Source organism: Pelodiscus sinensis, chromosome 16 (assembly GCF_052426305.1).
Source record: "Pelodiscus sinensis isolate ZL-2025 chromosome 16, ASM5242630v1, whole genome shotgun sequence".
Classification (NCBI taxonomy): Eukaryota; Metazoa; Chordata; order Testudines; family Trionychidae; genus Pelodiscus; species Pelodiscus sinensis.
Window position 1 is genome coordinate 4,802,738 of NC_143067.1, and position 16,570 is coordinate 4,819,307.

General features: G+C 42.8%; 2 protein-coding genes across 3 annotated transcripts in view; both read right to left on the bottom strand.

Moving 5' to 3' along the window:
- Positions 1-1,100, bottom strand: part of LOC149523496 (uncharacterized) — a 33,388-nt gene extending 32,288 nt beyond the window's left edge. The window contains exon 1 of the mRNA XM_089769448.1: positions 624-1,100. Within this exon, the coding sequence (XP_089625574.1) occupies positions 624-630 (7 nt within the window). The 5' untranslated portion in view covers positions 631-1,100. The remainder of the gene's footprint in view (positions 1-623) is intronic.
- A 128-nt stretch (positions 1,101-1,228) lies between these two features.
- Positions 1,229-16,273, bottom strand: SAP30L (SAP30 like). 2 transcript variants are annotated; one of them, XM_006138276.5, is made up of 5 exons: positions 15,958-16,260; positions 13,179-13,245; positions 12,309-12,431; positions 10,656-10,754; positions 1,229-7,674 (listed from the first exon to the last, which is right to left on the bottom strand). In XM_006138276.5, the coding sequence occupies exons 1-5, from the start codon at positions 16,026-16,028 to the stop codon at positions 7,546-7,548; spliced, it is 489 nt and encodes a 162-aa protein (XP_006138338.1). In that variant the 5' UTR covers positions 16,029-16,260; the 3' UTR covers positions 1,229-7,545. The 2 variants fall into 2 exon arrangements, with proteins under 2 accessions (XP_006138338.1, XP_006138337.3); XM_006138275.5 differs by lacking the exon at positions 13,179-13,245 and having other exon boundaries at positions 15,958-16,273.
- Between the last annotated feature and the right edge of the window lie 297 nt (positions 16,274-16,570).

Genomic DNA, 16,570 nt, shown 5'->3' on the forward strand with positions numbered 1-16,570 from the left:
GGAGCTTAGTGCGTGAGCTAGAAGCCAGCTGGCACTCAGGTGAGGCTGTAGCACCCTCATTCACTCTCTAAGTGGTCTCAGTGCGAGTAGATGGGACAGTGAACCACAGCCAGAAGGTGCATGGGTTACAGAGCTACACTGGCAGCTGTCCCAATGTAATTATGACAGCGCAAACCATCCCTGTGCCCTACAAAAAGCACCAATATAACCAGAGCTAACGATGTCACAGTCTCTTGCCTAACAAAACCAAACGAACAAAAAAAAGGGTAATTACTACTTCACAGCAATGTCAGGAGACTTTGTTAAATAGTATGTGTAAAGCGCTTCATCTCCCCCGGGCTACACAGTGGCTGAACGTTAAATATTCATCCACAAGGCAACTCTGGTCATTGTTCCCTACTTGGGAAAAACCCGTTGCGGTGAAAGATGATGGATGCCGTGCTGGGCCTAGAAGAGGAAGCGAGAGTGAAACGGGAAGAAAGATTGATGGGATGAATGGGAAGGATCCGGATACAGAGCACTTCAGGGAGTGGAAAACGAACAGCTCTTCAGGTCCTTTGAATCTTGGGATGTTGTGTCCTGCCATTTCGGTGTCAATCTTTACAGTGTGAAGATCCACTCACCTTTCATCTGGTGAGCACTCCTCAAACACAGACCCACGCGAACGGTGCGTAGAAGGATCTTTTAGCACAGTCTTTGAATTGAGGGACAAGCACGGCCCTACAGACAGACACATAAGAGTGAGTCACAAAGGAAGAATGAACCAAATGGGAGACGTGGTGGATTTTACTGGTTGCCCATGGGCAGGGAAAATCCCACACGACGGAAGGTACGCGGTCCTCTAAATAGAAGACTTACGAAGCGGTCCACTTGAACAGATCTTATTTAATCATTGTCTTCTTTACATAACACGGGGAACATTTCTTGGCTTGTACCACTTCTGCTGTAAGAGGCCTCATGTCAGATGAGCTACCCAGCCAGCTCAGGAGTTGGTGGGACTTTTAATTCGATACAGACGGAGGGCACTTTTTCGTTACTATACAGCATTTTCCCTCACACCTTTAATTCCCCTCCCGTCTCCGCACTACTTGGAGTCCCCATCAACAGACTCCCACGGAACCCAGACATCCTGCATGGCAGTGAGTCAGCCCAGGAGCCAAACCTCCTAAGCCAGACACCGGGAAAAGATCCCACTCCGAGAGGCAAACAGAGGGAACGTGAGGCTTGCTGCTAGATAGATCATTTATTAAAAGTGAAACTCAGGCATTTATATCCTTGTCTGATGCACAGAGAAAAATCTCATACACAAAGGGAGCAGGACATTTTCTACATCTCAAATTATACAGTTTCACTATAAATTACTAGAGTTACTTTGACAGTACACAGCTATAGTACATAATTAAAAATACACGTAATCCAAAACATTTGGTATAAGATCAGCACAACATGTGGGAGGCCGTAATGAAAGGGGGAATGATTGCTTTTTCCTCCCAGTAAGCCTGGTACAGAGTAAATGGATTTTTTTAAACTTCTATGATAGCGTCCTCTTGATGTTCTGGCTGGAATGGGGCAAGACAGGAGAGATGAAGGCAACGAATGAAAGGCAAAAAATTGCAAACCTACTTCCTTTAAAAACAACCTTAGAAATCTGTTAGGTTAGAGACCTTAAGACAGTGTTTCTTAAACTGTGTTCCATGGCACAGTCGGAGATGTGCCACGAAGAACAACAGAGTTCAAAATGATTGCCCTTAAAGGGGCGGACAACCTTTTTTTTTTCCTCAATAACTCCCCCCCCCCGACACTTTTCTTTTTTTTTTGCTCAAAATAAAAAAAAATCCTTGGTGTTCCTCATAAAAAAAAAAGTTATTGTTTGGTGTTCCTCGATCTTAAAAAGTTTAAGAAACACTGCCCTAAGAATTCACTGCAAACTATTCTAAGATATGGACCTGATTGTAAGTCAAATTCAGAATTTAAGGCAAGAGCCCTCCCACTCCAGGAACACTGTTCACTGTCAAGCCGAGATGGGGGCAATGGGTAACATGGAAGCGTGAGCAGGGCTCTGTTGCCCAAGTGAATGGAATTAGCCTGTGCTGTAAGCGTTCCATTTAAAAATAGAAAGCAGAAACTGTAAACGGAACATTATCACCTCTCTTATGCTCGGTAAGTCCTAGCTGACATGAAGGAATAAAAAAAGAGCCCTCATTAATATTCTATTGTCTCTGCATGATGGGCCCGTTAATTGACTAGCCTGTAAGATGGCTCCCCAACCTAAAATTTCAATGTTCCCTCCCTTCAAAAGTTTAAACTGGAAAGAGAAAATGCTAGGGCACCACAGGAGTAAAAAAGTTTTTTCTCTCCTGTCCCCCTCCCTGATCACTTCCATTTACCGACCATAATTTCCCACCAGCGTTTACATCAGAATTTACTTACAGAATAAAGTGCAAGGCTCACCCTTTCTCCTCCCCACAATATTTGTGTTTGGCATAAAACACTCATTGCAAATTTAACCCTGTTTAGGTGACACATTCCTCTCACTCACTCTCTCTCTCTCACAATTGTAATTAGCCCATGTATCTTTACAGTGTAATTATGTATCTGGTTTTCATTTGGACCACGTCCTACTCGGAGTTCTCTTTGCTATGCTACCTCGTCTGAAACATACGCCTAGTGTGAGTTTCTTTGGCTCTACATTTCCTAGCTTGTTTGGGTAAGAAGCCATCCTACTCACATGCCTTTCAAATACCAGACACATTTTTTGGGTTCAGCTTTGTGAACGACATCAGTCTGCTAGAGGTGGCTGGCAAGGGCGGGGGAGGGAAATGCGTGTAGTCTATAGCATTAACCTAGAAGCTTTTGCTTATTCGTTAATCAACTACATTATAACATCCCTAGAAGGTACCAGACTATTGGGAAAAGTCGGGACAACCTTTATCCTCCATTTTTCTGAATCTTGGGACTCCTATTCACTACAGCAGCTAGAATAGCACAGCTACGGTGCTGCAGTTGTGCTGTTGTAGCACTCCAGAGTAGATACTTCCTACACTGACAAGGTGGCCTTTCACCATTGATGTTGGTAATTCACCAAGGAAAGACAGCTGGTAGACCAACAGAAAAAAGTCTTAACTGCGTCTCCAGTGAGGTTAGATCCATCTAATTATGTTACACAGGGGATTAAAGTTTTGCAGTCCTGAGAGAGACAGCTAGGTTGACCTAAGTTTTAGGTGTAGATTAAGATTTAATGCCCAAACATTTTAGAAAGATACACTCAGTTTTACCACAACTATTTGCTCGTGATATGCAGTATTCAAGATAGACACAAAACTAGGCCTTGAAAGATGAACACAGAATATCTTAGAATAAAATGCCCCTTAAGGACTTGCCCACTTTATGAGCTGCACTTTCCAGTCATCACAACGTCCCTGCCTCTAATTTACTTCTATCACAGAACACTTTAAATGTCCTTGTTTTTTTTCCACTGAGCCCAAGGCATAAGATAATTTCTTCTTCTTCTTCTACAAATACTGGTGACCAGCATAAGACCACTGCACAGGATGAAATCAACTCACTAAAGGCATGTCTACACTAGCGGGAAGATTGACCCTCTGGAGATTGATCTTCTAGCGTTCGATTTAGCAGGTCTAATGTAAACACCGTAAATCAAACACTGAGAGCAGTCCCCCTGGCGTCCCGTACTCCCAGTTCTACGAAGAGTAAAGGAAACTGACAAGAGCATGTGCTCCCATCGGCCTCTCGTTGTTGGACGCTGCCATGGCTCGGCTTAAGGTAAGCCGACTCTAGCCACACATTTTGCCATCAATAAGGCCTGCAGGAAGCAATCCACATTATCACCATTCCATCCTAAGGGCTTACGGGTTTGATCCAAAGCCTAGTGAAGTTGACTGGAGTCTCTAATGGGCAGGGCTTGACAAATCCGTTTATCTACTCGCCTGTGGTGAGTAGATTTCGGCCGGTCGGCCCGTTTACCGGTGGTGCACGCATGCGCGATGCGGGGCTGGCGAGTAGATTTTGCCGTGGTTTGTCGAGCCCTGCTAATGGGATTAGGCTCTTACCTGGACAGAAGGATTTCCTATGGACCCGCTGCACCATGTCAATTCTACTCACAGATTTGGAACAATTAATACGCCACTACTGAAGTCTGTGTGCCGCGGTTCAGCTGGACAGCATTTAAGGCCCATCTGTGAAATACAAGTTCTAAAAAGTATCAAGGTACAAACCTACGACTTGTGTGAATGAACCACGCCAATCAAAGCAATTCTGCACAACTGCATCTCAAACAAACCCTGCTGAAGCACTGAAAAATTTTGCTACCTCAGCTTTCATCACACCTCTGGGGCTCACAAAATATTTGCTGCTGAGGATTTAAAATACGTTGGACGGCATCTTTAATTGGCACGCAGCATAATCAAATACACACAATGGCATTACACAGAACAATTGCATTGTTGCGTTCCAGGTTATTAAAGTCTAAATGCTTTGAGACCCACAGGCACTCTGAACACGGATATTGCTGCTGAATTGACGTGATGTCAGTTTCTAGTATGGGAAGAAGACACACGAGGGACCAGTCCCTCCTTCAAGACACTTGCTCTCATGCTCCAGGCATGTTACTCTAGCTGAGTGGAGAACAAGCAAATAAGGCATCTCCAAGTGTTTATAAGGCAATGGGATCAAGGGATCTGAAAACCAAAGATTCCTCCACTTCCTTGGTGTCCCTCCTCCAACCTTTCCACCTTATAAACTCCTGCTAATGGCTGGTAAACATCTTTCCATCACCACCCCCTTAGAGAATGAGATTTTTTTAAAAATCTAATTGCTTAAGTGAAACCAACAGCAATCATACATTTTATACCAATTTTGATTAGTTCAAAAAAATTCCCACCTTCTCACAAACACATTCCAACAAACACACCAGAACAGCTGGAACCTGCCAACTTATTTCCTTTGTAAATAATCAATTTGCTGCTGTGCAGCTAAAACACGACAACACATTAATTGCTCTTAAAACACACCCCCATCTATTTTTACAATTTTGGCCAGGAAGTTAGGATGAGGCATAACCTACTAATAGTTTGAAGACAGATTTTACCTTAATCATTCTCTTCCAGTTGCATGCATACAAGCTCTGAAGTTAATCATGCACCAGAGAATACACCTTCAAGGCATCTGTCTTGAGTTATCCTTCCAATACAGAAGGGACCAGAATAATGGAAACTCTTAAGACACTGAAGAAATATCGATGTGAGACATTTGCTCATCATTCTCTATGCTCCTTCACTGTGTCAAATCCTTCTGGGGGGTTTTGTCTACACTGAAATTAGTCACCTGCAGCTGGTCTATGCCAGCTGATTCAAGGGTCTGTTTAATTGCACATTTGGGCTCAAGCTTGGCTACAGCCGAAGCCTGAATGGCTACTTTGCAATTAAACAGCCTCTAGGTTCTAGCCCCAGCCCCATGAGCAAAATTCTCTCTGATCTTTTCCATCCATGAGGGGAACACATTTTTATGTGCAAATGCGCACCACCAGTAGAAACACAAAACTTAGCATTAGGCGCTTTGCTAATCAGCTGGGTGGCATCTGACTCTCTCCTGAGTGGCTGCACAAGCGCACAGCTTACAGTGAACGTTGCCTACGAGCCTGTATCAGCCGGCACGGGCCAACCACAGGTTTTCAATTTAAGTGTAGACATACGTAAGATCTAAACAGTAATAAGGTTCTTAAAATTCATACTGAATTGGCGACTTTGAGGATACTAGAAACAATCCACATCTTCAGAGATGTATCAGATTAAAATTTCTAGCACAAGAAGTATTTTCTGCATGACACTGGACTTATTTTAAAAAGGCCGAAGTTTCTTGGACTTCTATTTGGAACATAAGCAAATACTTGAAGACCATGTGGTGAACTTATTCTTTTCACAAATATTTTGGGAAAGCTTAAGATTTCCAGAAATTATTGTCTGAACTGCCCGTCTTGCACAATAAAGGATAAATACAGTATTGAGTAGTCTCTCATGTTTAGCTATTCAAAGTTACAGCCAGTTTCTGCATGTTCAAACCCACAACTGAGAGTCTAACCAAAGTTCTCCACTGTTCACATTGCTGATTAAGGCTTATTTTATATATGATCATCAAGTGGGGCCTTGCATCTTAGAACAGAAAAGACAAAAAAAAAAAGTTAAAACAGCAGGGGAGCAGAGTGACTAGGTTGAATTGAATTTGAGGTCACTGAAAAATTTTAGCCTCCCTTTGCCAATTTCGTTTAGGCTATGAAGATCTGTAAGGATACCTTGGCTTCAAAATGACAATGCTAGGTTTAAATATCAAGTTACAAAAAGGCCAGTCTGTGCCATTCTATTATCCGCCTTATTCCTAGGAAATGTACATGTAATGCTTATGAAAGGTTAAGTGGCTTAGCTCCATGCATTGCTGAAAATGCTGCAGACAGATGCGGTTCAAATATCGTGTATGCCCCTGTTTGTACACTGGCGATACATCTGCTCCTTCTGTAATGATTTATCTGAAACAGACTGGAAGTCAGATCAATCTGCGTATCTGTTTTGTGAGGTAGACCTGCTGAAGACCAGATTGAGAAAAAAGTCACTTGTGTGACCTACACCTAATTTGACCCAGTCTAGCGGCCGGTGCCATAAGCCATGGCTTCACCTATCCCCTTGAGCCTAGAATTCAAGAGACAGAACAATGACTTAAGTGAATTAATTGGAGGCATTTCTAACAACATGGTCAAATCAGAGAATTAATTCACAATATTTGCCTAGATGCCAAATATTTCCTTAAATGCCCTAAATCCAGAAAATGCAGACAGACATTCTCAAATGCTAAAAACAATGCAATTAAATAGTGAGTTTTAAATAAGGTAAAACAGATCAAAAGGTTGGCCGTACTGGTCTGATTTCCATCTGATACAACGTGAGAAATCCATCTTCGAACCAATCAAATAGCAGTCACTGAAGCGGATTTGGCGAACTGTAGCATTCACAGAAGTTTGGGACTTGTCGCATAGAGCAAGGTGGAATGTACTCAGGTTGTGAGTAACCCTCAAGCAGACTTCTGACCTGTGCACCTTGATTCTGAATTATAGCTCCATTGCTGTTTCAGTCCAGAACCAAAGCATGTTGCACGATGGATTTATGATGCAGACTGAAACCACTGAATTCTTTTTACTCATCACCTAAATCACATTCAGAAGCAGGCTTCCAGAAGCACTTTACACACTACATCAAAGAACTCCAGAGTCAGAGTCCTACTGATATCTATAATTCTTCCTATGACCTTTATTTCTTCATTCCAATGTTGGCTTTGATTGGGAAGTTAAGTCTTCTCAGGCATGTTGGATGCATGTTTTCAGATACTCCTGATCAAGAGAGTCTTGATTATGTCATTTACACACACACAGCATTAAAACAAATTTACAATATAGTTCAAGAGTCTTTACAAGCTTAAAATGCGCCGCACCACCTGTTCCTTCAATACCATGCTTATTCTCATCCGAAGTCCAATTCATCTTCATTCTAGATGCTTGCTGCTTTCTGATTTCTGGTCCAGCCTGCTCTTGTTGCTCTTTACCATGTAGATGAAATAAGCAAGTGTTTCCTTCTCATTCACAGGGATATTTCTGAAGTGGCGGCTAATGGTCTAAACATGAAAAAAAGGCAAATTCTTGAATTAAATGCAGAAATAAGCAGAGCTACAGTTTGACCTTTGTTCATCCTGACATTGATTTAAGGCCGTTAAGTGAAACACTTGTACATAAACATGCACTGATTTGAATAGTCAGTCCTCCTTTACTCTTCACTGTGGCTAGAACGTGCATATGAGCAGAGAGTTGTCTTGCTAGATCAGCAATTTCAGCAGCCAATTCACAAGTGGAATTTGGAAGCTAGGAAGTCCTTTCTTAAGAAGGCATTACAAGAGGCTAGCTCTTTAGTTAGTAGTAGAAACCACCCCCCTATATTCATTCCGTGCCAAGTTTGCTTGGAGAGTTTCCCCATGACTCAGTATTTTAAAGAAGGGTGATGGAAAGCTATTGCCAAACTTTGCTAAGGGAACCAAAAGAGGGCGAGACATGGCAATGTAAACAATGCAGCTTCAAAGGACCTTTGTCCACATTAAAACATATTGGGGAAGCTTTCAAAGAGACTGAAAGGGGATCCACAACAAACGCACGCTAGGGCTGCTACCTCAAACTTTGGCAGAAACCCCGGACGGTTAAGGTTGCTTCTCTCATCCAGAGGAGAAATCTAATGTTACAAAGATCTTGTTGGGGCAGGAATAGGAGATGTGCTTTCCCTTAGGGTGGAAACATCTTTCAGCACTCAACACAACTCCAGAATTGACTTTTGTTGCAGGTTGCACAATATGAATCACTCCAAGACGACTTATGGAAGTTTGAGTTTTCCTTACGGTGGGTTAGAAGCAGATGTCTAAGAGCCTCAGGCAGAAGTGATTCAAGCATGGGAGCTGGACGAGGATCCAGCGTAGGGTCAAAGCTGCTCAAACTTCACAGGAAATCTGGGAAGTGTGTGACAATTTTAAGTTAGGCTCCCCTTAAGGTTAAGCTCTGCTTGCATAATAGTTTTGCTGGGGATACTAACACAAATGTGCTTCAGTACATAGCGCTTGCCAACAAGAGGTAGTTGAAAGACTGCTTACTAGTCAGACAGAACACTACAAATAAACTAGATACAAATGAAGAGCTACACCCCACCCTTCACCTTCTTACGCCATGCAATACACTGTACAACATTAATTCAGTACTCGACTTTGAAAACACAACACATAATAATTTCCCAAAGCTGCCAGAGCTCTGGGTGTTGTATGGTAAAAGTCCTGGGCTTGCAAGAAACTCACACTGCATTCTCCTCAGAGGTAATGGCTAACCTGATGAGCGCAGAGCTAACCTGGAAACACATTCAGGTGAAACTGAGGCAGGAGAGAGGATTCTAAAAGTGGCCTGAAGCAGAACTGCCATGAACATTAGAATACCAGTTAAGGACACCACAGCTATCTGCAGCAGTGCGTGTATAAAAGAGCTTCCCAAACTCTTGTCTCAAGTGGAAGACTGAAGGAGGAGCCAGCTCTTTCATGGCTTATTAAGAACATAAGAATGGCCATACTAGGTCAGACTCCATGTCCATCTAGCCCAGTATTTGGTCTTCTGACAGCAGCCAATGCCAGGTGCTCCAGAGAGCATGAACAGAACAGGAGACCACTGAATGATCCATCCAGTCACCTACTCCCAGCTTCTGGCAGTCAGAGGCTATGGGACACCCAGAGCATGGAGTTGCATCCCTGACATCATTGACGGACCATCTCTCCACAAACATATATGTTTTGAACGGTTTTGTTTTTAACCTTCATGACATCCCCTGGCAACCAGTTCCATAGGCTGACCCTGCACTGAGCGAAGTAATATCTCTTTTTGCTTGTTTTACATCTGCCGCCTATTAATTTCATTGGGTGTCCCCTAGTCCTGATCCATGCGAGGACGTTCCCTCTTATCCCATGACTGATTACTTTGCTTAAGAGCCCTTGGTGAGGGACTTTGTCAAAGGCATTCTGATAGTCTAAATACATTGTATCACCTTTGTCCACGGGTCTGTTGACCTTAAAACCTCAAAGAATTCTAATAGCTTGGAGAAACATGATTTATATGCATCAGAGGGGTAGCCGTGTTAGTCTGGATCTGCAAAAGTGACAAGTAGTCCTGTAGCACCTTATAGACTAACAGATGTATTGGAACATAAGCTTTCATGGGCAAAGACCCACTTTGTCAGATGCATCTGACGAAGTGGGTCTTTGCTCACGAAAGCTTATGTTCCAATACATCTGTTAGTCTATAAGGTGCTACAGGACTACTTGTCGCTTTCGCATGATTTATATGGTAAGCAAAGTATGTCAAGATCAGGGGAGGCAAGGGAAAAAGGAAGGACTAGCAATTGCACTAGGCAGAGAATGGAGAAAAACAAGCCATATGACATTTAAAATGACTGTTAGATGATGCTGTACACAGAATAGTTGTACTGATGTTGGACCAAAAATATTAGACACACAAAGGTGGTGAGATAATTTCTTATTAGACCAACTTCCAGTGGTGGGAGAGAGAGAAGTTTGAGCCACACAGAGCTCTTCTTCAGAGGATCTGGCTCAAAAGCTTTTCTCTTTCATCAACTGAAGCTGGTCTAATAAAAGAGAGATTACCTCGCCCACCTTGTCTCTCTGTTAGAATGTGCGTCAGGCATTGGGTTTTGCATTGGTCACCAACTACAAATGTTCTAATTAATAACTATACGGGACAGTAAGAGTCCACTTTCCGATTCTATTTATTCTGCCATCACTAGCCATTCATTTTATAATCAATTAGAAGGATGGGAAGAAAGGAGAACAAATAACTGCTACTGCAAAATATTCCTCGGGATCCTTTTCATGGGAAGAAAATATGCCTATAGACTTTTGCTGGGGCAATTCACTGGAAACAAGTAGCAGAGCTTCTGGATGAACTAGTGATAAAAATCAATGCAGGCACTTGAGTCCAGAAAGTGGATGCAAGGCTGGGGGAGTGAAAAAACACATTTTTCTTATGTTATATAAAGTGACTGCCCCGCACCCTCACTTACTTCTGCTAGCTGAGCCTTATTGAGGCCAGGCCTGGTCTGTAACTTGTAATGTCTTTTGTACCGTCGCAGCGTGTTCACTTGCAGCTGGAACAGGTCAACCTGGAAAACAGATGCAGGATGACTAGAATGCAGATGCATCTGAGGAGAGTATCTCAAAAAGGCACTAACTTAACAGGCCTGCTCTGCCTGTATTCAGAGCCACATCCCCCTGCTTTTGTGACAAATATAAGTCTATTTTTTATTCTTGTTGATGTTGCAGAGCGAAAATAGTCTCAGGGGAGAGAAATTCTGTTCCGGCTCATGTACCACAACAGAATGGCTAGTCAATTTCCAGTTGTAAGGCCAAACTGTGGTCTCAATCACACCTCTGTATCCTCAGCAATCCGTTCACTTGTAAACTGAGTAAATCGGAAAAGCAGGTCATTTACACACAGAGAGCCCCCAATGCCATTCTTACAGAGAAGAACCACACTAAGAATTATCGTTTTTTGTTACAAACAGAAATCACATTCACTGCAATTCTCAGTGGTTCCCACAGAGTTTAGAAATGTGTGCTTGCAATATCAGGCGGAGGCAATATCAGGCAACACCGCTGAGTTTGTGTCACAAACTGATGGGATTTCCGGGTATCGTTAAATAATGAACTCAGTTAGGGATATTTCAAAATGTAAAATGCACAATTTCTAGAGAGTGGAAAAAAATGAACAAAGGGCAGGCAGAAAGTGTGTGCTCTGTTAAGTAATTATTTCAATTTATTAGCATACAGCACTTCAAAGTATGCTCAATGGCTAAAATACAAATAGTAATACCATCTAATACCGTTCGTAGATCTCACAGCACTTTACAAAGGAGGTCAATTTCATAAATACCATTTTACAGATGGGGGAAACTGAGGACAAGAAAAACCAGGATATGTGGCTCTTGTCTCAAAGATTTTATAATTTTTAACTCGTTTGAGAAGTATTATTAAATAATGCTACTGTGGCATGTAAAAAAAGACTGTTTATATACCAAAACTTCATAACATCCTTGAAAGTTGTTTTTTAAAAAGTGTTAAAAAGCATAACCCATCTACAAATGTAACAAAATAAAAAAATAGTTTTAGATCCAATTAAACATTTTGTTTGACCCAAAGCCAAATTTTTATTTTTGTTATGGCAAGAAAACCCACAACATTTCTGTTTAAAACAAATTACCTTATTTAAGTGGTTTGGCCCTTGAACTGAAAAATCAATTACTACTGCCTGCATATAGTGTTGTAGGGATGAACTCCCTCCCACCCCCCACAAACCTTTGCATTTCCCCTTTTATAGAAAGCTTTAAGTGGACAGGTGCACAGAAGAAATCTAAGAAATCCAGGAAGTAGGTCATTCCAGCATGATGAAAAAATGGAATATACTCACAAAATAAATCAGAATCACCTACCCCAATAAAAAAAATAATTCCTGCACACATTGCTACTTCCATAAGAATTTAGACAAAGATGCAATGACAGGGAAAGACATAACAGTCTTCTCAGCTCAAATGTCCCCATTTCACAGACTTGGAAAAATGTCCACCCATCTCCTCACCCCAAGATAATATGGTTCATGAAATCTGAACACGGCAGACATTGGCAACAGCAGTCAACATCCACTTTAATAAAACACTTACTTCTGGAACATCCATCTCGTGCTCAGGAGAGTCTCCTCCATCATCACTAGTTTTCCTTTTCCTTTTGTTTCGGACACTCTGAATGAAATTCTTGTGGAAATCACAAATGTACAGGTGCCTTACCTGAGTAAAAAGTAAGGCAAAACCAATCACAGTAATTGCTGTATAAAAAAATCTGTATAAGACTACAGTCAATTACAAAGCAATAATACAGAAGACATGTTTGCTGCAGTACATTTAACACTATGAAAATTACTGTCTTTTGAATCATGAGTTTGATGCCATACTCGTGAATTATGGAAACAAGCTCATCAAATGAACGTCAAGGGCTGGGAAAAGACAGAGGAAAATGAACGATTCCTAACAACCTGAGCTGAAATTCAATCTTTAGTAATAATGCTAAATTTATGATGTCACATGCACTTTCATAAAAGCAATCGAATGTCATAAAATACAGGACGATTTCTCTACATCCAGTTCTGAAGCAGGAGCCACTATAGTGGCTACTGCTATAGCAAACTCGCCACACTCAATCGACCAAATAGCCACACGTGGTTAGCATGATGGACACTCTGGCTCTACAGGATCATGTCTCTTCACTTCCAAAATGAGCAGTAGCTGGGCTGTGAAAATGTATGCATGTATTTACCTTGATGTATACAAGTGATCCCAATGATGTCAGTGAGATTACTAACTTATAGTGAAAGCTTTGTTATCCTGCACTTTGTTAACGGGAAAACTTACTTAACTAGTATAGCCCCCAGCCACAATACCGTTGCATCTCTAGGTGTGCACACCTGACTCCCGCCTGCCCAGCTTACCTTGGCGGAGCTTCTGACAGCGGGCACTGTTTCTTCCTTCTCAGCTTACCTTGAGCTGCCGGGAGCCGGATCTGCTCGAGGGCTCCTGAGTAGCTGGCCTGCTTGTCTTCCTGCCACTTAGGCGGACACAAGAAAAATACCCCAAGTGAGCGAATGTGTGTGTTGGAGCGGAGTAGCCTGCTTCCTCATTCCTCCAAGCTTTGTTAGTTCGTTCTTTCTGGTGCACAATACTTCCTTACGTGGCATAACCAGAGTGACAAACTAACCGTTTGCCTTCAGAGCGTATATTCTGAATAACATTCTGAATGGCCATGCATTCCCAAGGGGTGGTCATCGCAGGACGGGGCAGGGACAAAGCAATAACCTTGAGTATCTGGCACATTCAATTAACCAACAACCCCCCACAAGTGCTGGATAACAAAGCTTTCACTGTACATGTTTTCAGGATCAGGGCCTCCCTTTAGCACAGAGGAAGGAAGACTGACTGGCTGCTATTTGTACATAAAAGTTTCTTTCTAAAAGTTCACCCCAATATGAAAGTTTTTCTTAATAAGGATGTTAAATTGCATTTAATCAGCTAATTGAGTAGTTGATGGAATTTCCATCAATTACTCAATTAGGTGGTAAGTACAGAAACAGTAGAGCTGCAGCAGAGTAGCTCTTACTACACTTAAAAGGCAGAGGTGCAGCAGGGGACCAAGTGCGAGCCAGGACTCAGCTGACTCCGTTCACACCTTGTCCCCCGCTGCATCTCTGTCTCCCCTGTTGCCCTGTGGAGACGGTGCTGGCGGGGAACCGGCTTTTTGCCTCTGATGAGGGGCAGAGGGAGAAGTGACTAGTCAAGTAGTGACTTGACCAGTCACTTACATTCCTGCTTCTTAAGAGGGTTGGAATGAAAACAGCCTCTCTCTAAACTGACTGTAAACGATGGAAATGAGTTGATGCTATCTAATACAAATGCCTTTAAACTGAAACATACAAAGAAAGCACTTCCTATCTAATTAGTTTAATTCTTTCTGCCTACATAGTTATTTTATTAGTCTGTTTTCCCTTTTTATTTCTGTGGTCTTTAACATGTAACATTAAAAAGAAAGCATCAGAGAGGTAGCCATGTGAGTCTATATCTGCAAAAACAACAAAGAGTCCTGTGACACCATAAAGACTAACCAAATTATTTACCACAGGACTCCTCATTGTTTGGGAAATAAAATACTTTTTAAAAAATAGAAAAATATGACTCACATTAGAAAGTTTCTGGGAGTACTCTGGGTGGGTGAAATGTATTTGTTTTTAAAAACAAATTTGCAGATTGCAAGTTGAATCTCTCTCTTTAAAGTGATTTTCTCCCTTGATGCTGTGTGAAAGATGTTCATAAACAGGAGAAACAGTGATATCAACCATACACAATATGCCATTAAATGGACAAAAGTAAACTCAAGTTAACTTCTAATTTATTTTAGTTGTCTTAATCTTATAGTTACCTATAATAGCTATAGGCAACAACAACAAAAATTCTGATTGAGTCTTATGCTGACAGTTACTTTAAATAGACATGCCCTCCATAAAGACTATGGCTGCTGAGCTCAGATGTGTCCTCCACCCAGTGTGGGTCTCATTTAAAGGCTTGACTGATAGATGTCACTTAACATGAATAGTCATTAGCTGACAACAGATAAGCCTGCTGGACACCAGCCAATAAACAAGCAGCATTCTTTTTCATTTAAAAATGATTGTGTGAACTTTTCTGTCAGATGACAGTTTTTAAATTACTGCTTCATGGGAACAATCCATGAAGCAATACCACCCAACTGTAGGCATCTGTAGAATTAAAGTTACTTCTTAAGTAATAACAGCAATAACAGGTATCCATCAGTGGTTAAAGTGGTACTACTGCCTCCAAAATCAAAAGAAAGTGGCCTGTTCTCTATCCTTCCACACAACAGGTTCACTGCAAGATGCTTCTCCCTAACACCAGCAATTCTTTTAAAATCTCTACTAGCTCTACTTCTCACTAATCACCAGTTGAAGATCTTTCTCTCTCTCTCCCCCCCCTCCCGCCCCCCAGGTCCTCTACTAAAGTTGTAAAAGAAGTAGTTCTATTATTTAAAACTAAAATGTTCTGGAATAAAGTCTGCAAAATAGTGACACACCACATATACCATCACTACAGTTAAGGGGGAGAGGAGGCTAAGCATCATCAGTCTGGTGGATTAAACATTGCCAATGTACAATGACAGGTACTAACTATATATATATATATATATAAAAAAATCAGAGAGGTAGCCATGTTAGTCTGAATCTGCATAAGTGGCAAGGAGTCCTGTGGCACCTTATAGACTAACTGAAGTGTTGGAGCATAAGCTTTCGTGGGCAAAGACACACTTGCCTCTGACAAAGTAGGTCTTTGCCCACGAAAGCTTATGCTCCAACGCTTCGGTTAGTCTATAAGGTGCCACAGGACTCCTCGCTGCTTTTATATATATATATACTTGTTATTTCCACTCCAATTCATCTGATGAAGTGATGCCCACGAAAGCTCATGATTCTATATATTTTGGTTAGTCTCTAAGGTGCCACAGGACTTCTTGTTATTGCCAATGTGGTTCAATAAACACAATACAATTCAACTCACAATGCCTATCTTCGGTTTCGTCCCAACAGTCATGCCACGTTAGGTATAACTGTAGGATGGTACCAAATTGTTGGGCAAGGCTGCTGTGCCCTGTAAAGCAGACGTTGGGTTCCAGCCCAGAAGAGACCACACTGCAGCGGCACCTTAAACTCAGGACGCACAGCTAGGACGCATTCACAGCAAGGCTGCAACTCACACTTTTGTCAATATCCAGCTTGAGCTTCTTCTGGGAGATGCTCTTCTGGATCCTCTTGCTGAAGGAGGCATTGCCGGCTGGGCGCATGCAGCGGTCCCCGTCCTCGATCAGGCAACAGCTCTGGCCGTAAAAGGGGGCAGCAGGGGGCCCATCCCGGCTGTCCTCCTCGGTGCTGAAACCATTCATCGCCCAGCTCAGCCCAGCCCGGAAAATAATGGTAGGGAGAGACCCGAGGCCTCCCAACAGCAGAGAGAGTGGGACCCCGACAGTGAGAGCACCCGACACCCCCCCCCACAGCCTCCTCTTCTCCTTCTGGGCCCCTAGCCCCCCCTCCCGCCCCCAGCAACCTCCTCCTCCCTTCCTGGGCCCCTAGCCCCCCCCCCAGCAGCCTCCTCCTCCCTTCCTGGGCCCCTACCCCCCCCCAGCAGCCTCCTCCTCCCTCCCTGGGCCCCTACCCCCCCCAGCAGCCTCCTCCTCCCTCCCTGGGCCCCTACCCCCCCCAGCAGCCTCCTCCTCCCTTCCTGGGCCCCTAGCCCCCCCAGCAGCCTCCTCCTCCCTTCCTGGGCCCCTAGCCCCCCCCCCCCAGCAGCCTCCTCCTCCCTTCCTGGGCCCC

Coding starts and splice junctions, on each gene's coding strand:
- SAP30L (XM_006138275.5), bottom strand. CDS start 16,143: ATGAATGGTTTCAGCACCGAGGAGGACAGCCGGGATGGGCCCCCTGCT. Junction 12,432..15,957: donor AGCTGGATATTGACAAAAGT/GTGAGTTGCAGC, acceptor CTTTTTACTCAG/GTAAGGCACCTGTACATTTG. Junction 10,755..12,308: donor ACGAGATGGATGTTCCAGAA/GTAAGTGTTTTA, acceptor TCTGTTTTCCAG/GTTGACCTGTTCCAGCTGCA.